Here is a 24,209-nt window from a genome sequence, read left to right as displayed (position 1 = left end):
TTTTGCACCATTTCGATGACCATTTTCCATAGTAATCGCAAAATATAGATGAGTTTCATCATCTGCATGTCTTTATGGCAATGATTTCACCTACATAAAGACATCTATGTGTGCATGCATGCATATTGCGCAACAGTTTTTTTTTTTATGTTGTGCAAAAAAGAGGTGTGTTGCAATAAAAACATCTGCCGGTGCATCATGCATAAAATAAAACACATCAGGATCAAACTGTTTACTCAACTGGATTATCCGTCGTGCGCCAACATGCAGGACACAAAAAAAAAAAAACTCCACCAAGTGAATGTCGTATCTTTTTAATGGCGTCATCGGCTCGACGTGCGCTACTCGCCAGCGTGCGTTACCTTTAATATTAAAAGCCGGGTGTAAGAGTTTAGTATCTGCAAGCTCCAGCATGAAAACACACCTAAAAAACATAGAACATATTGGAAGATCTCCATCTTTTTTTCTTAAACAAATACAGAATACAGTACAAAACACTGAAAACGAAGCAGTTTGAGCACGATCAGGCCTCCAGCTGATACACATCTACGCGTTCTATCCTGTTTTTTTTTTTTACAGAAATGATGTATAGCTTACTCAGATTGTACTTTACAGTTTGTTTAGGTGTGTGTGTGTGTGTGTGTGTGTGTGTGTGTGTGTGTGTGCGTCTAGATCTGGGCCGTCTCGGGCAGCTCCAGCTCCAGCTCGCTGAGGTACTGGCTGCAGTTGGGGTCGCCCCTCACGGTGGGGGCGGAGGGGATGGGGCGGCCGGTGTGGGGGTCCACGCACCAGCACTCCCCCCGCTGGCCGTGGAGAGACATCTTGCACTGCGACGCAGAAATATGTCAGATAAATGAGGAATAAGTGGTCACGTTCCTTGCAAAAATGCATAATTGCACAATGTAGCTGCAAAAAGGTGCATGAAAATGAAAAAAAAAAAACTTATTTTATTGTGAACAACTATGTTTATACTATTTACAGAAGACAGTATAATATGTCTATAATGATGCAATGTTTTTTTTAAAAAAAGCTAAAATATTGACTTAAATTTGCCTTATAGGAAACTGAGAATGAAAATTTATAGTATTTATTGTTAAATATCCTTGTAAAATGAGAATAAAACAGCAAAAATGTGTCGAACTGGAGCAAAAACTGACAGATTCTGCCGTATTTTGTCTGTTATTTTCAAAATACTCACTAAAATCTGCAAAATTCACATTTTAAGCCCAAGATTCTGTTCAAGAACATTTATATACAGCATTATGCAATAAAAAGTCACCAAATCACATGTATTGCACCATATAAAATCAACAAATAAACTGGTAAATTTGCTGTTCCTCACATTTGGTAGTAATAGGAATCTCGACAATAAGATATGATATTTACAGACTGTGGAGGGACATCTTTTACTGAAACACAGGATTTTCTTAAGGATTCATGCAAAAATAATCAAATAAATCATCAGAACTGGTCACATTTCTTGCAAAAATGTGTGATTGCACACTGTAGTTGCAAAAAGTGCATGAAAATTATAAAAATTGTGACTTTTTCATTGTTTTTATGGTCAACTTTTGTGAATAACTAAGTTTATAATATGTATAGAAGTACAATATATCTATAATTATGTATTTTTTTAAATAAAGGGTTAATTTTTCTTAACTTTGCCTTGTATGCTACTGACAACTCAAAATTATGGTGTTTAATGGTAAATGTGCTTGAAAATTTAGCATAAATGTGTCAAACCGGAGCAATGAATGATGAAATATTCAGATATTTTGTCTGTTATCTTTGAAAATATGTGCTGAATTCACATTTTAATCTGTTTTTGATTATAAATACACCATTATACAAGAAAAACTAACCAAATTCCACATAAATCACCATTTAAATTCACAGAACATACATTTAAATGAGCTTTATCTCCCATTTATATTTGTAAAAGGAAGTAATCTGACATTAAAATGTGTTATTTACTAAAGAAGTCCAGCACTTATGAATTCCCAGCATTCCTGGGTGCATGTTTAAAATGTGCACAGTAGAAATGTGTTCACTGCAGCCTCCTGAAGTCACCTGTTTGAGGTTATACTGCCCCCTCTTGTCACAGTTGGGGATGTGCAGGGCGTACAGGTCCTCCAGTGGACCCCGGTTGTCTCTGAAGGGCATCTTGGAAATCCGCTCCAGGACCTGGTCCAGCTCCTGCTGACACTGAGTCTGGAAAAAAGAATGATTAAAAGCAGCAGGAACAATGTTGCACTTAATTCCAGTGTTTTCTGCACAAAATGCTTCATTTCAGTCCTATGTATATACGTATCTTTTTTGTTTCTCATATTTTTCTATTATATTGTACATTTGTGTCTGTCTTAAATGTAAATTTAAATTATATTTAATTATATCTGTCCTAGATTTACATTTAAATTATAATTAATTCATATATGTTATTTAATTTTATCTGTCTTTGATTTATATGTCGATATAATTAATTTATATCAGTTATTCATTTCATGATATCCATCTTTAGATTTAAATTATATTTAATATATCTGTTAGTTTATATCTGTTATTTAATTATATCTGTCTTAAATTTATATTTAAATTATATTTAATTATCTCGGTTAGTTTATGTCTGTTATTTAATTATATATATATATATATATATATATATATATATATATACATCCTAAATTTATATTTAATTTTTCTATGTACGGTTGGGCTTTGTGAATTTTTCACATTTCACATTTCGATTCTATTTATATTTCTTTTCTCTGTGCTGCAATTCAACTGAATTCAATTTATTGAATCTGGATCAGAAACAAGGCCTTATATTTTAGAGGAAAATCTTCCAGTGTGTCACATTTTAAAGTCTCCGATTTAACAAATGGCGCCACCTGCTGGAAATGAATAAAACCTCTTCAGTCACCTCAGGTTACCTGTTGAGACCGTTCGAGTTTCTGGTTTTAAGCAATAACAGGGATTTATGGGGATATTGGCAATTGCCCAAAACCCCAGAGATCGTTGGTCTTTGATCAGGTTTTCCAGCCGTCCGCCTCACCTGTTTGGGCCGGGCGGGCTTGGCCTCCTCCACCTTGTTGGTCTTCATCTTGGTCTTCATCTCCTGCCGGTGCTGCCTCACGGCGCTCTCCTTGGGGCCCTAGCCAGGCCGCCTCCTTGCCGGGCTTCCGGACCGGCGGGATCTCGCTGGCGTCCTGCTCCGCCGGCGGCTCGGCAGCCTCAGCTGGAAGACAGGAAGTTGGCGGTCAGCGAGTAGGGAGGGGTCAGAAACACAGAACCTGGAGGATTCTCAGAGGGCAGAAAGACGTAAATGTGAATTTATCTTAAATCAAGTAAAATGAGACATTTTCACTTAAAACAGAAGCTGTTTTTCAGAAAATGCTGAAAAAATACTTTTCGCATTGAGCCACGAGTTGGCGCTGGTGTTGTGGCATTCCGGAACACTGCAAAAAAATCAAAATCTGACCAAGTTTTTTTAAACTTGTTTTGAGTGAAAATGTCTCATTTTACTTGATTTAAGATAAATTCACAGAAATATTACATTTCATCAAGATAGAAAGACTTGGTTTAAGAGAAGTTCTCTGAAATCAAGACAGTTTTCCCTTCTTCTATTGGTGAATTGTTACTTGCTTCAAAGTAAAAGTATCTTAATTCAAGAAAACAAAATCTACCAACAGAACAACTGAAAATTGTTATGATTTCAGAAGAGAACTTCTCTGAAATCAAGCCTTTCTATCTTGATGGAATATGACATTTCTGTGAATGTATCTTAAATATGATACATTTTCACTCAAAAGAAGTTTCAAAACTAGGTTAAGATTTAGATCTTTCTCGGTGAAAACTTTATTCAAACCCGTTTCCATGACAACCATGTTGGAAGACTTTTCAAAAAGTTGCACTCCCCAACATTTCCAAAGAGACAGCATCAGAGGGTTTTTAAGAAGTTGTGATTTCACAGTTTGTCATGGACATGAAGTTGGACTGTTTTCAAAAATTTCCGCTCTTGTGCGGAAAGTGTTCGTCTAAACAGGGCCCAAGGCATGCTGGGAAAAAATTGTGAAAGCCATGAATAATTTTTTTCATATCTTGGTGCGTTAAAAGGCTTTAAATAGACAGTTTTGAATCCGAGCCTTCAACCTGAGCTATTTTTGTCCAGATTTATTTTACGAGGGGAAAGAAATGATGTTCATGGAAGGAAACCGACTCCTGATTGGTCCTAATTAAACAGCTGGGCTCACCTGGGAGCCGTCTGGCATCCTCTCTGTTACACGCCGTGTCTTTTCCGTCACATTTCACCAGAAAGAACAATGTCGAGGAAAAAAAAAAACACTGCAAAGTGTCCAAACCACTGAAATGTATTGGCTCAATCCAGTGAGTCACCAGGAATCCTTTTCCTCTCACGTTAACGAGGCTCCAGAAATGAGTCACGCACAGGGAGCGCATGTGAGACGTGGTGACGAGTGTCGAAATGAGCGGTTTCTACTCCTCCCGCTTGTACTTTTGACCTGAATTACAAATAATTTGTGGATTTGATGCATATTTGAAACAAGATTCAACATTTTGAGCACCTGCAAGAAATGCTGAGTCAGCATTTTCACTGTCGCACAAGTCGAAAATTGGCTGATTTTAGGTTTTAAGCTCATGTATTAGTTAAAAATAGTCAATAAATTAGATATATTTAGTTTTTCTGATGCAAATATTGTTTTACTTTCATGTAAATGTACTTGTGAGGATGACTATTACGTGAAATCAGCAGCAACAGCAGCGATGCTACATGCTACATGCTAATGAGTCTCAGAGCTCACACACCAGAAATTTTTTTTAATTTATTTTAATATATTTTTGAGAAATCCTGATAAAGAGACAAGCTCAGCCGAAGAATGCATCTCCCTTCCAAAAAAAAAAAATGGTTCAATTTAAAAGGAGAATAAACTGAATTTATTGCCAAGAAAGGAACAATAAACCAAAGACAATTGATTTTAAATGAAAAGCAGGTTTTCAGGACTGAAGTTATTGGAAGTGGAAAAGAGCTCAATTGAGGTTTTAGTGGAGAAAAAAAAAAACCAAAAATGGAACAGTTAATACAGTTGAGTCAAACCCCAAAACCACACGACCCTACTTTAACCCCTGAACCCGAACCAAGCATCTAAGAAACTGCGAGATATAGAAACTACTCGTACCTTGATGGTATTCAAAGGTCGACACGCTGTCATGTTTACGAACCGCATGTGAACGGGTGTGAAAAAACATCTGCAGCTGCTGCGTTTCATGCGCTTCATGACCGGAATCTCTTGCGTCTCGACCGAAGGCCCTCGCAGATCAATCGAACCGATCCCCACGGATCCCCGTCTCGTGCGTCAGGGAGAGAGCGGACGGCTCCTCGCAGGCGGTTTTGATTTACTCCGACTGTCTCCCCTCGCTCGGGCAGATGCAGGCGAGCAATGTGAGAGGCCATCAGGTTCAACCTGCCTCTGTTGTCAGAGACAACACGGCATACTTCGCCGGTTGAGGGAGTGGAAGAGGAGCGACTCTCCAAACAAGCACGTAGCTTTGGAGCTTGGGAATTTCGCCTTTTGGGAATCGGGATCGTCAGGTGTGTCTGTTCGGGCTTTCTCGGTGACCCCGTGAGAGGTAAATTTGACAATCCTGGGTTGCAGAATGTGATTAGAAAAAGGCCGAGGAGAAGGGAATTCCAAAACGGAGCAAAAACAAGGCGCCAGCAGATAGACGCAGTGTTGTTGGACTCCGGCTCCCTCCAGGATGCTCTGCTGGGTGCTCTTTGAAGACTCGGCGGACGGGGGCAAAAGTCAAATGAAATCAGGTGTGCGAAACACGCACCGGCATCTTTTGTTCCCCACCATCTTACGTAATCCTTCCGCCGGGCGAAACCCGAGATGCGCGCGCAAACGGAGTGGAACGGCGACCGAGGGTCAAGACCCCACTCCAAGGGGGCAGCGGAGCGGCGGGCTGGGGATCAGCAACGTCAACAGAGCGGCAGGCCCTACCGTCCAGTCCACCGCCCGGACTAATCCCCGAACAACGGCGCCCAAGGCTCTCCCCCTCCACCCTCCTCCCTGGCTCATCCACGGCGAATTCCCAGGTGGCACATGGGAGTCGTCCGGATTCTGGTCAACTGAGAAAAAAACCGACTTGGCCAGTGGAAAGGTTTGAGGAAGGAAAGATCCAGACATGCCGGCAGGTTTCCGTCTCCACTCCTAGATACAAACACGTTTTGTAAGGAGAGACTCGTCGCTGCTTTCCTCAACAGGGTTCATTTGAAGAACATCGCAGGGATTGAAGGAATAAGCACTCTTCATGCTATTTCACGAGAATTCAAAACCTGACAGAAGCCAACAGCCCTGTATACACGACGACGTTTTCAAAAAGTTGCATTTTTATTGGTACCAGGTACAGTTGTGTGAATGAGCACTGAAAAGGCAACAAAAGGTTTATGTCCTCACTTGAAAATGTTGGGTAAAAGGGTCCAAAACTTCAAGTTTTCTCCAAAAATGTGAAATCTATAATCGTAAAAACATCAATTTCCATGTTTCTCTCATTCTATCTAGGATAACTTGTTCAAAAGTGACCTCAATTTAATACAGTGTCCCATTCATCATATTTGGTGGTTTTACAAGAAAAAAGGGGCAGATTTAACTTCGTTTCATGGGGGGAAAAAAATACAACTTTTTGAAAATGCATGGGCTTCTTTACCATGGAATAGTGGGGAAAGTGTAACTTTATAAAAATGATTTAGCTTCATTTCTGTGAAAAAGTTGGTAAAACCAACTTTTTAAAAATACTCGAGCGTCATTTTCATGGAAATGGGAAAATGCAACTTTAGAAAAATAGAACTTTTCAAAACGGCTTTGGCTTCATTCCCATGGAAATGGAGGATAATGCAAGATTTTGTAAGCGCAACCTTTAAAAAATGCTTGGGCTTCATTTCTTTTGAAATAAGGAAAGACATATTACTGCATTGCTGCATTGTTTTCAGTATTTTTGCTATTTTCTTGGAACAGCCATCTTTTTCAAAAATCGCAGTGTAAGTGCTAAAGTGTTCCGAAATGGCAATGGAGAAAACGATGTGTTTTCACTTGAAACGTTGCCATGGAAACCGTTGAAAGCCGGTGTTTGTGGTCATCCTCAGCTCCTGACTCAGTTCAATGCGACCTAGCGATGCTAGCACCTGCTAGCACCTTCAGGGAATTCAACACGGCATCAATTCCAGAATGCATTGCTCAAAAATGCAGAACTAGAAGGTGGTGTTGTAAATCTGAGTCAGTGGAAGCTGTGCAGGATCGGCGTGTCGCAGCGTGCTCTGGGTCCCGTGCGGTCGCCCTCGGGGGGGGGGTTTGCCCAGGTGGACGGCGTGCACGTACGTGCATGGGCCCATGCAGAACGCCTCCTTCAGGTGGCCGTCGTGTGCCGACATTTGATTGTATGGTTCAGTTTTGGGTAAATATTTTTCACTGAACTCAGAGTAAAGTTTTTTTTTTTTTTTCTCTTTTCACTTGTATGTGCAGAGGAGCTCTAAAAGTTGTAAAAAAACACCCCAAAAGTTGCAGACTTTCCATGATTATAGTTTAATTATTGCTGATTTTCAGAAGAATCTTCAAGAAATTGTTGAGGTAAATATGAAAGAGCCCACTGGCATTCAATTCCAGCCAGGCAATATTAAAATGCGGTGCTGCTTGTGTCAAATTTTGAAAGATTGTGCAATTAATGACACTTTAAAGCATCTTGACAAGGTTCCGCCTTCAGGATGTGTCGCAAAGACACGTGATGTTCAAAGCTACGTGCAGTGTTGGCGTCACTTCTGGTATTTGCCACCGGAATTCTCCAAAGAAATTTGAAAACAAAAAGCGCTGAATGGCTCGTCAGTCGCAGTGCTCCGTTGGGTTTCCAGACCTACCCTAGCTCCACGATCCAGATGTGGAATGAGCGGGGGTGCTTTACCACGATAGCTCTGAGCACCACTGTCGGGTCAATGGATGCCCAAAACACTATGAAAGTTTTGCATTTTCACCTGAAATCGTCATTTAAAGAGGGTCTCGGGGTTAGCGCTACCCTAACCTACTGATCCCTTCAGATTATAGAGCATCTTCCTCCCACTATTCGCTGGTTACCTGCTGGTGCCGCTGACTGGGGACTGAACCCACATACCTTCAATCTGGGCAGACTCTCACGCTTTGGGGTGAAAAAGAAAATGGAACCAGGATTGGATTTTTATGGTTACTGCTTGTTTTCATGTACTGCCCCCCACCCGCCCACCCCCACCCCAAAAAAAACCTCCCCCACCCAACCCCCTCCACCCCCCCAGTGTCATTGTCAGACACTGTTTGCGTTGTCTTCAGGGAAGTTATTCTGGATCTTAGTAGGCTCGAGGAGATTCTTGGCACGGATCTGCGTGAAGTGGACGCCGGGGGGGGGGGGTTGCGGGGGGTGGGCAGATGTGCCAGATGGTACAAACACCCACTTTTGGAAAAGCCCGGACTTGGGGGAGGATTATCTCCGAGCTATTTCAGTCCCGCGGGCTCCGTCTGGACCCCTCGCCTCGGCAGGTACACAGGAATGCCCCTTGTTAGCTAACAATGTTATTTCAGGGACCAAATGGTACAAGAGGGTTTTTTTTCTCCCCACCCCACCCCCCCCATCTTAGCTCCCCCTTTTTCATTCCACCTCATTTTCTCTGCCCACATTTATACCAATATTGTAACAGCAAAAACAAAAAATCTCCAGCTCTTCCTTTCTCACCGCCCGAAGTGTTGATTCTGGACGCGTCAGGGCCGAATTAACACCCGAGGATTAATAAACAATTAGGAAAATCTCGCGCTGGAAGCGGGGGGGGGGGGGGCTGTTGTTTCTGCTGCACTTTATGTAAGCAGGAAAACCTGGGCCCTGTCTGGGTTTTCATAATCGTCCCGGTTCTCCTCGGAGGTCACGTTCGCCGCCGCTCCAGTCAAAACAACTCAACGCCCGTCCAATCTGATTAAAGCAGAACCTTCGTTTGGGTCCAGGTTTCCGTGGGAACGGAATACGGAGTGATAGTGTACATAAACAGAGAGCATGGTGGGAAACAGTTCAGACGAGTTTAAAAAAAAAAAAAAATCTCATTAAAATTCTAAAATAAGTAATTCGAACGAGTTTCTCCATGCTCAAGGAAGGGTTATTTTAGGACAGTCTCTGGCTTCAAATCCATCCTTTAAGAAGTTTTTAACAATCCACTCGACTGCGGGAAGATACGTCTGGACTCGAACCAGGGGCCATCTTGCTCTGAGCGACCGCTGTCTGGCCTTTCTGTTATCAGGCCTGATTATACAACATTTTTAAGAGAAAATGCTAAACTTCTGCAGCTTTTGGGGATTCCTCTAAACAAAACTGACCGGAGACATTGAAAATGCAACTTTTTGAAAACGTTCTGACTCTGTCTCCATGAAACCTGAGAAAACCACAACATTTTGAAAATGTAACTTTTTTAAAAACACTCCATCTGCATCAACACGGAAGAAAACTCAACAATTCCAAAACATTACATGGAAACAAGGGGAAGCGCAACTTTTTGGAAAGCTCTCCTAGTCCATGTAGTCCATGTAGACATCAGAAAACATGTCAAAAACTTTCAGAGCAGTTTGTCGAATATGTTTGAACAACAGCAGTGCTGGGAAATACTGAAAATACAACTTTTTCAGAATGGCTCTCAAGGTGGAGCTTTTTGAAAACACTCTTACTCCGCCACCATGGAAACAGGAAAATGCAACTTTTTGAAAATCCTTGGGCTTCGTCTAGATAATAGATTTGCTGCTGATGCGCAACACAGCCGTCATGAATAATTCTGTAGCTGAAAAATAAAAATTCTATCGAGAATCACCTGAAATTTGAGGTAATTTTGCGGATCTTTTCTCAAATGTCTGCTTATGGTTTCATTGATTGATCGTTGCACATCTTTAGGTTAAGAGTTTCTTGGACAACATTAGGTAGAACATTGTAGAAAGATGACAAAATGACCTTCTGGTTTCTGGTTATTGTTTTGTGAAAAACTTTTCGGAAGGACTCAATGAAAAAAGGGGCAAGTTTGTGAAAAGAGAAGACGATGCCAGAGGTTTGCTGTTCTAAAACATCCAAATAGTAGCAGTAGCAGCATTTACACAGAGACAAAGCCTGAGGTATTTCAAAAGTTGTGCTGTCTCCCATTTATACAAAATTGGAGTTTTCTGAGAAAACCAGTTTACAAAAAGTTGTTTAACCCCTTTTAAACAGAGATGGAGTTTTTTCATAAAGTTGCATTTTGACCCATTTTCACAGGTGGAGTGTTTTCAAAAAGTTTCATTTTTCCCAGTTTCTACAGAGATAAAGTTGCAGTGTTTTCAAGAAGTTGCATTTTGACCTATGAACAAAAAGTTGTTTTCTCCCCATTTCCACGAAGATGAAGCATTTTCTAAAAGTTAAATTTTCCCCTACATCCACGGAGACTCTCTTTTTTAGACAAGTTGCACTTTCCCTTGTTTCTACAGAGATGAAATTGGAGTGCTCTAGTTGCGTTTTGACGCAACTTGCATTTCCCATGAATACAATTAATGTTAATTTTTTTGTGTGTTTTTCAAAAAGTTCCATTTTCCCCCTTCTCCATAGAGACAAATTCTGAACTTTTTCAAAAAGTAGCATTTTCCTCTGTGTCTGCAGAGTCTGTGTTTTCAAAAGCTTGCGTTTTCCCCGTGTTTGTAATGAGTCCAACCCAGACCATTTTCATGAAGTTCCACCATTTTCAAAAAGTTGCATTTTTAGACTCAGAGCATCGTTGCCATTTAAACCGACCCTCAAAACGCAATGAAACTTTTGCATTTTCGCTTTCAAACATCAACATGAACCTCAATTTCATCCATAATGAGAGTTTCACGTCTGTTTCCGTCGATAAACGTCAGACTCTTGAATGCTCTTTTATCAGAAATCCCTCCGTCTGTTTCAAAAACTAACTCCCAACCTCCCTGCAGGACCAAACACGGCCCGGGGGCAGAAAAAAAACCAACGACACCCAGCGAAATGCTCCTCCACAAGCCTTCACACGACCCGGCGGTTGCTTTCAGGCCTCCGGTCCTCCTGGAACCGTCCCTGCTGTAATTAAAGAATCAGCACTGATTTGGAAAAAAATCCGCCTGTTGTCAGGAGGGATTTTGTCAGGTACAGTGGCGACAGGTGCAAGCGTGCTGCAAACGGCAAAAAAAAAGCTGCAAACACAGGAATGATCCAAAACCCCAAACTCACAAACACATAAAACACATGCGAGAAACAAAAGCTGCAAGAAAATAAAAGCTGCAAGAAACAAAAGCTGCAAGAAAATAAAAACTGCAAGAGAAAAAAGCTGCAGGAGAAAAAAAGCTGCAATAAAAAAACTGCAATCACAGAAATGATGCAGAAGCAAAGACTTGCAAAATCACAAAACAACTGCAAACAAAAAAAATCAATCCACAACTGAAGAAACCAGACAAGAAGAAGAAGAAAATGCGCAATTTTATAGATATCATATGCAGTCGTCATATGTATCATATATGACAACCCATAATTTCTCCTTCTTCTTCTTCTTGTTCTTCTTCATTTCTGGTTTCTTCCATTGAATTAGCAGCGTTTTTCGTTTGCATTTGTTTTGTGATTGCAGCTTTCTTCTCTTGCAGCATTTTTTATTTCTTGCATGTGTTTTATTTGTTTGTGAGTTTTTGGGTTTTTTACATCATTTCTGTGTTTGCAGCCAAAATCAACATTCGTCAGTGTGGAAGAAGGTGAAAGATTTTGCAAATGAGTGGAGGATTTTTTTTTTTTTTTTTTTTTTTTTTTTTAAATGAGGCTATTTGCTTTTTCTTGGCTGCACGTGCAGGGAGGCTCAGAGCGGTCAAAGCCTAAAGTCCACTCTGCTGATCAATGTGTCAATACTACTGCGTTCTGGGAATTCTGCAGGCACATTTTCTATTTTTTCTTCTTCTTTTTTTTTTTAAGAGGAGGGAGGAGGGGGTTGGGGTGTATATTGGGAAAGACTTGAGCACCAGCTGTTTGGAGCTGCTGCAGCCATGATTCACACATCTGTGCGTGAAAACAATAAAAAAAAAAAAAAAAAAATGCACGAACCGATCACAAAGACACCGTCTAGACATGGCTGGTGAATTATTGATGAGGAAGGACTGACCGCTGCTCTGCTCCCGGTGCTCCCGGTGTTCCTGGGCGCGCGCCGGCGTGCTCGTCTCGGGCTCCACTTTGCGCCGGCACTGGCCCCGGCCGTGCACCAGTTGCTCCAGGGGGAGCTCCGAGTCGGGCGCCGGGTAGCACCGCAGCCCCGTGGCGCACCGCGGCGTGTACACGCCGCACGCCTCGCCCTCCTGCCGGGCGCACACGGGGCAGCACCCGCAGCCCGGCTCGCGCACGATCTCCGCGCACGCCTCGACGCCGGCGGTCCTGGCGCAGAGCGCCTGGCGCTCCGCGGTGCAGCCCGGGCAGCGGAACACCATGTCGGCCAGCGACGCGCAGCAGAGCAGCAGCAGCAGCAGGGCGCAGCACGCGGAGGGCAGCCGCCGCAGCATTGTTCCAGGAGGCGATCGCGAGTGAGGGGAGAGAGAAAACAGGGGAAGAAATGTGTCTGAGAGGAGAACAGGTGAAGCCCGGGGGCCGGCGGCTCTGCTGGGTCCTACAAATTCCCAGATTTTTGCGCTCAGGGCCGCAGAAAAGCGCACAGAGCTTCGCTCTCACCTAAATCACCCCACTGGCTTCAGCTTAATAAGAAATAAGATGAAATTTACTGCAATTTTATTTCTATTTCGAGAAATTCAACAGTTATTTCCAGATTTTAACATAAAGAAATCTGCACTCTGCAAACTGCAAATAAAAAAAAAAAGTTCAAAATAAATTGGAACAATTTGATTTTAACAGTAGAAACCAGAAGTGTTTGATGCAGGAGACTCACAAATCCACCATGCATGAAGGCGCAAGGCATTATGGGGCAGAAACATGGAACATATGAGAAATCAATACGCTATTATCAGACTGGATTAGGCTGGAATTGGGGGGATGGGGGCGTCATTTTGCTGTCTGTGTGCAGCAGGAAAGCAAGTTTTCAATCAGCGGTGTCAAACATGAGGCCCGTGGACCAAAGCCGGCAGTCAAACCACCAAGAAAATGGTGCAAATGCTTTTATTTTGACTAATATTTCTTTATGGAATGGTGTGACATTGCACTAGAACACAGAATATTGAAAATTAAAGTCTAGAAACATCTGGGATAATGTTCTTTTCCTGTTAATGCGGTTTTGTGAAGTCTGCACAATGTGATGGAGATTGATTTTTTTTCTTTTTTTTTGGAAAAGATGATGGCCCTGATAACAAAAAAACTATTTCAAGTTGAAATGTAAAGCTGTCATTGGCCACGTTTACATGGTGTCCATATAATCGGATCGTGAGGCGAAGCAGATTGTAAATCTGTCATATAAACACCTGAGTGGATCCGATTCACTCGGAGCGGATTGTATTTCGGATCCGATTGTACGAGGTGGTCTCTGCCGATCGATAATCCGCTCAATGTCTCGTACAAACGCCGCCTGACCAAACGGGGGATTATTCGTTTCTTGCATCCGTTCCCTTCGCACGTCGTGACGTCATGACGTGCGCAGTAAACAGGAAGCAGAATAAAAACCCCGAGAGTACAAACACTGGAGCGCCGAGATGGCCGCAAATCACGCAACAGCGAGTTGTCCAAAGAGCTCCGTGGCAGAAGAATCGAACGGTCGGGTGTTTTGGATTAACTGGTCCCCGTGTTAATGAGTGATGGCGACGCATGCTGGGAACAGCAGATGTTAAAATAAGACTCACAAAAGACTCGAAACACCCCGGGGGTCTTTGTAAACGACGATCCATCGTGGACCGCTTTGTCTGCCGTCCATGTATACACGCACGCTTAACACGACTGTTTTCAGTCGGATTGAAAAAAACTCCCATGTAAACGGGACCAGTGTGTCCTGTCTGGCTCAATCTGTTTAAAACCGGCGTACAGTAGCGGCGGTGTGCTTCCCATCGATCTGCCGGGCCGGGGGCCTTGAGGTGTCAACCCCCCCAAACCGCCCGAACAAACTCCCGTAAACCCGCCGTCCCCTCGCTGTTTACCCAAAACCTCACAGAGACCGCCGTGTGTGTGTGTGTGTGTGTGTGTGTGTGTGTGTGTGTGTGTGTGTGTGACCTTCCTCCGCTGGTATAAATGCAGATTATTCTGCTTTGTGGGTGATTTAATGACATTTGAAGAGGCAGGGGTGGTGGGGTTGGGGGTACGAGTCCGGAGGATGCCTGGCTGGCCTTGTTTGCACGCAGAACCTCGAGCCGGCTAACGAGCGTGTGTGCAGAGCGATCCCCGCCAAGGTCACTTCCTCCAATTCCTCCCCGTGGAGCCGTTGAGCAAACAGCAAACTCTGGATAAACTGACAGCAGAGGTTTGTGTGCGGCACGCCGCGTCCCTGCTTTAACGCTCCATTATATCGTGTAACGCGGCGTAAACACCCAATTAATACTTTAAATCCGTCTCAGAATGGACGAAATAATCAACCCGTGACTCAAACCTCCGATTTTAGCCGTTTATATGCGTCTAACTTTAGCCGTTAAGGCCTCACGGCATCTGGAGTTTTTCCTTAAAGCGCGCTTGTGGGAAGAAAATAGAATTTATTCTGAGATCATGATGGATGTGAGCGTGTTGGGAGAAACGCTCCGACAGTAAATGAGTCAGTTACTCTCTGATTAGAGGATCCGGAACACGACCAGCTGGATCCGGACGAAAAACTTTGTCACTAACTGACTGTCAGACCTCATTTTCCCCCCCGAGTATGAATGGAAATGTTGACGAATTACATGGAAAAAAACAGTGTGTGTGTGTGTGTGTGTGTGTGTGTGTGTGTTGTGTGTTTGTTTGCTGCCTAGCAACAAGTGATGCATATAAAGGAAGATTGTATTTGTTTTTTTCCCCCTTATTCGCTCATGAAAATCCATATTTACAAAGTTTAGACACCTGTCAAGCTTTGTTCCCACCCTCCATTTGTCTCTTTTCAGTTTGTTTTTCACACTTTCCTGTCTCCTTTCACAGTTTATTTGTCCGTTTTGACATTGTTTTGGATGCTTTAACTGTTCCTTTGTTTGTTTTCACTGTTTATTTGTTTGTTTTCACTGTTTATTTGTCCATTTTTAAATTGTTTTGGCTGCTTTAACCATTTATTTGTATGTTTTCACTGTTTATTTGCCCATTTTTACATTGCTTCAGCTGCTTTAAGTGTTTGTTTGTTTTCACTGTTTGTTTGTTTTCACAGTTTATTTGTCCATTTTTACATTGTTTTGGCTGCTTTAACCATTTATTTGTCTGTTTTCACTGTTTATTTGCCCATTTTCACATTATTTTGGCTGCTTTAACTGTTTTCGTTTGTTTTCACAGCTTATTTGTCCATTTCCACATTGTTTTGGCTGATTTAACTGTTTATTTGTTTGTTTTCACAGTTTATTTATCCTCATTCACACGTCATTTTTCTATCCTCAAACTTTATTGACCGGCATCCAGTTTATTTTTAATTTATGTGTCCTTTGATGCCATTCACTTGTCTGTTTTAGCAACTAATTTTTCTATTCTCACATTTTATTTGCAGCTTTTACAGCATTTTTTCTCTTTCTATAGTTTATTTGCCTACATTCATTTTTTATTTTTCTATTATCACATTCTGTTCATCTCTTTTATTAAGTTATTTTTCCCTTTTCGTCTTTCACTTCTCTCTATTTTCACATTTCATTTGCTTCTTTCACAGTTTAATTCTCTATTTTTGCTGCTTATTTTCCCACATTCATGCTTTTTTCCTCTTTGCACATCATCTTTGTCTGATTTGACAGTCTATTTGTCTGTTTCTGCAGTTTATTTGTTCTTTTCCACCAGATTTGGTCAAACCAAAGCCTCTTGGCCAACTGCGAACTTCTGAAAATTTAAACACTATTTGTTTGCTATTTGTTTATTTTACTTTTGTCTGCGTTTTCTGGGTTTTTTCTCTCTTTTTTCTGTTTGTTTTGTTTTCTCCTTTTCTTTGAAAGAAAAAAAACATCTAGAGAATAAGAAAACTGTATTGCACAATCACAACTTGTCAATTGATGTATTTTCCAATAAACATATATATATATATATATATATATATATATATATATATATATATTTATATATATATATATATATATATATATATACATTTAATGATCAAGAATTTCATATGTGATGTGAAGATTTTATGCTGTATTTTCTTTTCTATTAAAAGAAAAAAGAAAGAAAGCATCTTGCTTCAAAGTTTTCCTCAGTTCAAAACGTTTCCTCTGTACTGACTTATTGCACCAGTTTGCAGTTCTGTAGTCCAAAAGTCAAAGCTCATAACCTGTTATTTATCACTCTGACCTGCAGTTTTCACTCTGCAACATGATATTAACAAACACAATTGTCAAAACCATGTTTGCAGATTTTCTCTTGAGCGCACAAATGAACGTCAGGCTTGGATCGATCTGCTTTAATCAAGGATCAGAACACTGGCTTGAAGTTCAATACCTCTGTGACCAACCAACCAGCTCTATTGTTTCATTGGCTCCAGACTCACGTGAAGCTGGGCCAACAGGCAGATGTGGTTCACATCTCAGGATGGTACTTTATGTTGCAAAGTCTGCAAAGAGTAAAAAGGCTTGGATTGGATTATTTTTTTAGGGTCAACAATGTCCAAAATAACTATTTGCTTAATCTGTTAGCTCTATATTTGCTTTATTAATATTACAAACAGGCATATAATTGATTTTTTTTTCATTGCCAGCATTGGGAGTTTGGGATTCTTGCTGCAAGAGCACCACCCTGTGGTAAAAACTAGTAACTGACTCCAAATCCGTGATGAAGCAGCAGAAATAATAACTTGTTTTGTTGGGATTTTTGCTTATCAGGTATGGGGATCACACGATCAAGCAGTTTATGTGATTGCAGTGATCCAGTGAACGTGCAAAGGAAATGCTGCAGATGCGTGATGTCGCATTTTGAATTGGTGATCACATAAACTGGCCAATTCGCGACAGTGGAATAATTTTAAACCTCCCAGGTTTCAATCTAGACAGTAAATATCTTATTCAGTAGATAAAAGCAAGTGTTTTTAAGAAAAGCGATTGCGAATAATAAGCCACGGTGAAAAACGCGAAGCAGTCTTTTTTGACCTACTTGAGCCGCCGTAGTCTTCCCCAGTCATGTGACGGGTGAGGAAAATGTCAACATTAGCGTTAGGACCGTCTCAAACTCTAGTTTTCCGCTCTCTTTCGGGAAATAAACCAACGTAAATCGGCGCTTTTTGTATCGGAGTCGGACTTTGATGTGTTTGTCTGCTCTCGTTCAGGTAGGTTTATCTGAAGCCGCAAGGAAACGAGTTGTATCTGCGAAGCTACTGCTAATGCTAATGCTAGTTTAGCCCTGAACATCTCCTCGCCTTTGAGAACGAGTTTGTCTCCTTTTATAGAGGTTTTTAAAAATCGTGTTCGTTCGATGTCTTCCAGGATGGCTGCATCTCACACGGGCCAGTCCTCCCTCGTGCACAGCCTGGCCAAACTCCTCAGAAATGACGGTATGTCTGCAGAATGCTGCCACTCCCCGTGGCTCCACTCACATCACATTCAGTCACAAATTCTCCATAAATGAATATTTTTTTAGAGTCTATAAGTCATGCATGCACAGGGAGAACATGCAAACTCAAGAAGGAGACTCTCAAAGCCTAACTTGCCATAATTTGGGGAGCAAATACATGCATCATTAACCTGCATTTCTTGTTTTTAATATTAATTTGATGTATTTTTGCAAGATTTGTTCCTCCAACCTGTGGAAACAACTTCCTAGCACACTCGTTTTTTTTTTTAAATCATGCCTGGAAACACCATTACCTGCTCAGGACTTTTAATAGACTATAGATTTCATTTCTTTTTACCACATTTAATTTGTTAAATTGTTGGAACTGTTGGTTTTTCTTTAATAAAGTGTCTCGAAACGACTATGCTGTAATTGGCGCTATATAAATAAAGCTCAAATGAACTGAATTGAATCAAAAATAATCAGTTTTTCCTTTATTTATTGGTAAAGAATTGTGTCTGAATAGTTCCCCTGATATTGAAGGTAGGATTAGGGTTATTTTGAGGCTTACCCTAAAATTATGTAGGAGTTTTTATTGTGTTTTTTGTGTTTTTTTTTTTTTTTTGGGGGGGGGGGGGGGATTTGATAAGAAATCAGAGAAGAACACACACGGGAATCATGCAAACTCCACATATTTTCTCATGTACTTCTTCAGATACAAGGAAATTGAATGTGCTTTACATGATGATCAACCTAAAAAGGAGATTTATTAAGACAAACGTGACAAAATAATTAAAATCTGAACAGAAAATAGTGTTTGATCGAATTGAGGAAGTTAGTTCCACAGGTAGGAAGCAGAGCAATTACCGTATTGGCCGGAATATAGGACCACTCCGATTATAAGACGATCCCTATTTTTCAAGTATCATTTTATGAAAGTAAAAATACATTGAAGACAATAAGGCCACTCATAAAAACAACTTTTTACAGTAAAATTATTATAGGAAAACTCACAACAGAGATAACTTTTCATGTGGTTTAAGATCAAGAATATTACTGCGGTATTAAATAAATAAATAAAAAATATATTCTCTTTTTTAAAATCTGAGGCCATGGTACTTTGATTTTATTTGTTTCATTCTTTTTCAAAGAAAGAAATGAAAAGGAACAGAAAGAAGTGAGACTTATAACGTCTGCCCCTGTCAACATAAAATAAATGACAATTTGTCAAGATTTGTTAACAAATCAAAAAAAAAAAAATTACAAAATCAAATACAACCATTTCACTAAATCAGAATACAAATACGACCATTTGACAAATAATTACAGATCAAATGCAACCATTTCACAAAATCAAAATACAAAAACCATCATGAAATATTTACAAAAAGAAACAATCGTTCTAATTTTGACCATTCTTTAAAGCAGAATCGTACCCTCCCAATAACTGTGCTTTTAAACATTTCTTGAAGATGTAAATGGACTGAGACCTCTTAATTTCACTGTCAAGTTTATTCCATAAATTGATTCCTTTTGTTGTGATGCATCTTTCCTTCAATTTGGTTCTTGACTCCAGTAGTTTGAAAACTTCAGTTCCTCTTAATCTATATTGACTGTCTCGCTTTGCAAATCTATTCTGTTAATTAAGTGGTAACTTTTTCCGGTGAGCTTTATACATTGTTTTAAGAAGGTTGAGTTCTACCAATTCCTTAATTTTTAAGGATTTCAATTTTATAAATATTGGGTTCGTGTGGTCTCTGTAACCACTTCCATTCACCACACGAATCGCTCGTTTCTGTAAAAGGAAGAGTGGTTCAGTGTAGGTCCTACAAGCATTTCCCCAAACTTCAACGCAGTAGGTCAGATATGGTATAATCAATGAATTGTACAACAGAAACAAAGAATTATTGTGAAGTGACTCTTTCAATTTGTACAGAACAGCAATGGTTTGAGAAATCTTTGTTTTAACGTACTCTATATGGGATTTCCATGTTAGCTGTTCATCCAGCAATACACCTAAGAACTTAATTTCCTTTGTTCTTTCGATCTCTATACCTTCCACTGTCAGTGTTGTGTCAACATCTTTCCTTCTGTAACTGAAAATCATATATTTGGTTATACTGATGTTCAAAGATAGCTTGTTAGCGTTGAGCCATTTTAAAACATTCTTAAACTCTTTTTCTACAATTTCTAATACTTCATTTATATTGTCTCCAGCATAGTACAAAGTAGTATCATCCGCAAACAAGATGCATTTCAATAAGCTTTGGCTCCCTCTAGTGGCGCGGATGTGTAACGACAATCTAGTCCTCGATTATAGTACTGTATTCGGGGTAATACGGTAAAAGCCGCTTCAGCCTGTAGATCCAGACAGTTGTGTAAATGAGCGGTGTTCCCCCCCCAGGCGACGTGGTGCTGGACGGCAGCAGCACGCTGGCGCTGCCGGCCGCCGGCCTGCAGCAGCTGACGCGGCTGTTCGAGCAGTACCTGCTGCCGCGGGCGCAGCAGCACGGCTTCCTGGCGCTGCCGTCGCACCCGGCCGACACCGCCGCCCTGCTGCAGCTGCAGTTCCTGTTCGACGTGCTGCAGAAGACCGTCTCCCTGAAGGTCGGCCCCGCCGCCGGGGGGGGGGGGGGGAAAAAAAAAAAACCTTTTAGGATGAAATCTTTTGAATTATAAATCTAATTTTAGATGTTTTCTTGCAGCTCGTCAACCCGCCGGGGAACAAGATCCAGTCTGTGGTGAAAATCTTCCCCTTCAAGTCCCTCAAATGTTTAGAGGTGATGAGAAAACTTACTAAGTTTCTACACTACAAAATTCCAAATCTGAGCAAGTTTTTTTTTTTACTTTTTTTTTTTTTGAGTGAAAATGTCTCATTTTACTTGATTGACGATAAATTCACTTACAAATTATATTTCATCAAGATAGAAAGACTTGATTTAAGAGAAGTTCTCTAAAATCAAGACAGTTTTCACTTCTTCCATTGGCAGATTTCTTTGCTTTAATTAAGATACTTTTACTTTGAAATAAGTAAAAAAAAAATATAATAATAATAAAAAAAAATCCACTTCTTCTGTTGGCAGATATTGTGACTAAAATTAAGATGCTTTTTACTTTGAAATGAGTGGAAAAAAATCCATCAACAGAAGAAGTGAAAACTGACTTGATTTCAGAGAACTTCTCTTAAATCTAGTCTTTCTATGTTGATGAAATATAATTTTTTAAGTGAATTTATCTTAAAACAAGTAAAATGAGACATTTTCACTCAAAACAAGTTGAGAAAACCTGCCCAGATTTTTAATTTTTGCAGTGAAAACAGTTTTTTTTACGTAAACAAAATTAAACATGAACAAAAATGTTTTTTTCTCTTTCTTTATGTACAAGAATTCAATCAAATATAATTGTGAATTGATTACCATTTATCTTTAAATATTGTCAGTTTTCATTTGAAATCTTGCAGCTATCTGCTCCAGGTGACACACTTCCTTCAGTTTGTTCTTCCAGGAGACAGTAATCATTTTTTTTTCTTCGCAATCAAAAAGTAATGTATCTCATAATAATAATAATTTTAATTAACTACATTAATTGATAATATTACAGTGTGGTATAAAACTGACTGAGAAGTTCTCTGAAATCAAGACAGTTTTCACTTGTTCTATTGGCAGATTTTTTTTCTTTTTAATTAAGCATCTTTATTTTAGTTGAAAAATTTACAAACAGAACAAGTGAGAATTGTAGATTTTCTTTACTTTATTTCAAAGTAAAAGCATCTCGATTTTAGTTTAAAAAAAACCCCACTAATAGAAGAAGGTAAAACTGTCTTGATTCCAGAGAACTTCTCTTAAATCAAGTCTTTCTATCTTGCTGAAATATAGTTTTCAAGCGAATTGATCTTGAATCCAGTAAAATGAGACATTTTCGCTCTGTTCTTTTTCTCTTCGTCATATTTTTTTTTTCAAAACCGTTTTAACTGAATTTCCGTTCGTTTCGCTCCAGCTGAAGCGAATCCCTCCGCACTGCCTGGAGGGCCTGCGGGGGATCTACTCCCAGCTGGAGGTCTTCACCTGCTCCAGGAGCCTCAGCTCTCTGGAGGTAAGCCCCGCCCCCGCCCCGCCCCCCTTTCTCCCTCACGTCCACCCTGTTTTCTCACCTCGGTGCGATCCGTCCGTGCAGGAGCTGCTCTCGCTGTGCGGCGGCGACCTGAGCTCGGCGCTGCCCTGGCTGGAGCTGCACACCCTCAACTTCAGCTACAACGCCCTCGTCTGCCTCGACCAGTCGCTGGTGCTTTTACTTTGAAATCAAAAAAAAAAAAAAAATCAAGACAGTTTTCACTTCTTCTATTGGCAGATTTCTCTTTTTGATTAAATTAAGATGCTTTTACTTTGAAATAAATTAAGGAAATCTACAATTTTCACTTTTTCTAGTGGCAGATTTTTTTTTTCTTAGATTAAGATGCTTTTACTTTGAAATAAAGTCAAGAAATTTACTGTTTTCACTTGTTCTATTAGCAATTTTTTTAAACTACATTTAAGATGCTTTTACTTTGAAATAAATTAAAGAAATCTAAAATTTTTCACTTGTTCTATTGGCATACTTTTAAACTAAAATTAAGATGCTTTTGCTTTGAAATAAGGTAAAGAAATATACAGTTTTCACTTGTTCTTTTGGCAGATTTTCCTGTTTTACTTCAATTAAGATACTTTTACTTTGAAATAAGTACAAACAATCTACAATTTTTCACTTGTTCTATTGGCATACTTTTAAACTAAAATTAAGATGCTTTTACTTTGAATAAATTAAGGAAATCTACATTTTTCACTTTTTCTAGTGGCAGATTTTTTTTTTCTTAGATTAAGATGCTTTTACTTTGAAATAAAGTCAAGAAATTTACTGTTTTCACTTGTTCTGTTAGCAATTTTTTTAAACTAAATTTAAGATGCTTTTACTTTGAAATAAAGTAAAGAAATCTACAATTTTTCACTTGTTCTATTGGCATACTTTTAAACTAAAATTAAGATGCTTTTGCTTTGAAATAAGGTAAAGAGATCTACAGTTTTCACTTGTTCTGTTGGCAGATGTTCCTGTTTTACTTCAATTAAGATACTTTTACTTTGAAATAAGTACAAACAATCTACAATTTTTCACTTGTTCTATTGGCATACTTTTAAACTAAAATTAAGATGCTTTTACTTTGAAATAAAGTAAAGAAATCTACAATTTTCGCTTGTATTGGCAGATTTTTTTTTTTACTTATTTCAAACTAAAAGTTTTGTAGATTAATAAAAAAATATCTATGAATGGAAGAAGGTAAAACTGTCTTGATTTCACAGAACTTCTCTTAAATCAAGTCTTTCTATGTTGATGCAATCTAAAATTGAAGTGAATTTATCTTAAATCCAGTAAAATGCGACATTTTCACTTCAAACAAGTTAAAAAAACACTTGCTCAGATTTGGACTTTTCCTTCTCTCCAGAGTTTACTGAACGTCCTGAAGTCTCTGGATCTGAGTCACAACAAGATTCAGGAGTGTGCCGAATTCCTGAAGGTCGGTCCGATTCCCACCTCTGAGAATTTTTTTTTCCCCTACTTTTTTCTTGCATATTTATTTAGATTTTTTTTTCCCCTTTCAGCCCCTGAGCGAGCTGGAGCACCTGAACCTGGGCTACAACTGCCTGCAGAGGGCGCCGGTGCTGGGGCCGGGCGCCCGGGCCAAGCTGGTCACGCTCATCCTGAGGAACAACGAGCTGGAGACCATCAATGGTGCTCTTTTTTTTCTCGGTTTACTTCATCAAAATACGCCACAGTTATCAGAAACACTCATCAAAACTGCTTCAATTTGGCTTTAAAAAGGACCAAAAAACAGGATATTTAAATGGTTTGTCTGTAGAGTTCCAGAGTCTGGACAGGAAGTCGATCCATATATGACATGACGTCCCAAATAAAACTAAATTGCGTCCTCCAATTACTATTTTACGGCCACAAATTCAGTTTTTGTGGCCATAAATGAATAATTGAAGCCATAAATGAGAATTTTGAGGCCACAAATGAATATTTTATGATCATAAATGACTATTTCTGGCAAAAATAAGCATTTTTGTTGCAAGAAATGAATTATCTGTGGCTTCAAATTAATATCTAGTGGCTGCAAATTGCCATTTTGTAGCCACAAATTAATCAATCGTGACTTTAAATTAATGTTGTTGGGCTATAAATTAACATCTCATGGCCATAAATGACTATTTTGGAACCATAAATTACTCGTGTGTGGCCATAAATTACTATTTACTATTTATTTTACCCTAAATTGTCCCTTCAAAACCACATTTGACTCTTTTTTTGTTAAAAATGACCTTTTTTTGTCCAAGAAATAGTAAATTCAGGCTCCACATGACTCTTTTGTGGCTACAAATTGATATTTTATGACTTCAAATTACAGTTTAATAGCCACAAATTAATGTTTTGGCCTCAAATTAATATTTCATGTCCAGAAATGACTATTTTTTGCCACAAATTGCTATTTGACCAGAAATCATCATTTCCCTTCAATAATTTGCTATTTTATGACCATAAAT

General features: G+C 39.6%; 2 protein-coding genes across 2 annotated transcripts in view; one reads left to right on the top strand and one right to left on the bottom strand.

The window, feature by feature from the left end:
• Positions 1–561: 561 nt before the first annotated feature.
• On the bottom strand, positions 562–12,588 carry igfbp2a (insulin-like growth factor binding protein 2a). The gene is given in 5 exon segments (XM_030086283.1): positions 562–827; positions 2,071–2,211; positions 3,053–3,151; positions 3,153–3,235; positions 12,185–12,588. Coding segments are annotated over 5 exon segments (873 nt in total). The 5' UTR covers positions 12,576–12,588; the 3' UTR covers positions 562–668.
• A 4,674-nt stretch (positions 12,589–17,262) lies between these two features.
• stk11ip (serine/threonine kinase 11 interacting protein) overlaps positions 17,263–24,209 on the top strand; it is a 28,561-nt gene continuing 21,614 nt past the window's right edge. The window contains exons 1-8 of the mRNA XM_030086281.1: positions 17,263–17,413; positions 17,571–17,638; positions 20,042–20,244; positions 20,343–20,417; positions 21,634–21,729; positions 21,811–21,918; positions 23,111–23,182; positions 23,268–23,397. Of these exons, the coding sequence (XP_029942141.1) occupies positions 17,572–17,638; positions 20,042–20,244; positions 20,343–20,417; positions 21,634–21,729; positions 21,811–21,918; positions 23,111–23,182; positions 23,268–23,397 (751 nt within the window). The 5' untranslated portion in view covers positions 17,263–17,413; position 17,571. The remainder of the gene's footprint in view (positions 17,414–17,570; positions 17,639–20,041; positions 20,245–20,342; positions 20,418–21,633; positions 21,730–21,810; positions 21,919–23,110; positions 23,183–23,267; positions 23,398–24,209) is intronic.

The sequence above is a fragment of the Salarias fasciatus genome, assembly GCF_902148845.1.
Source record: "Salarias fasciatus chromosome 23 unlocalized genomic scaffold, fSalaFa1.1 super_scaffold_20, whole genome shotgun sequence".
NCBI classification, from domain to species: domain Eukaryota; kingdom Metazoa; phylum Chordata; class Actinopteri; order Blenniiformes; family Blenniidae; genus Salarias; species Salarias fasciatus.
Note: the sequence above shows the minus strand (reverse complement) of the source record. Positions and strands in the feature narration are given on the sequence as shown.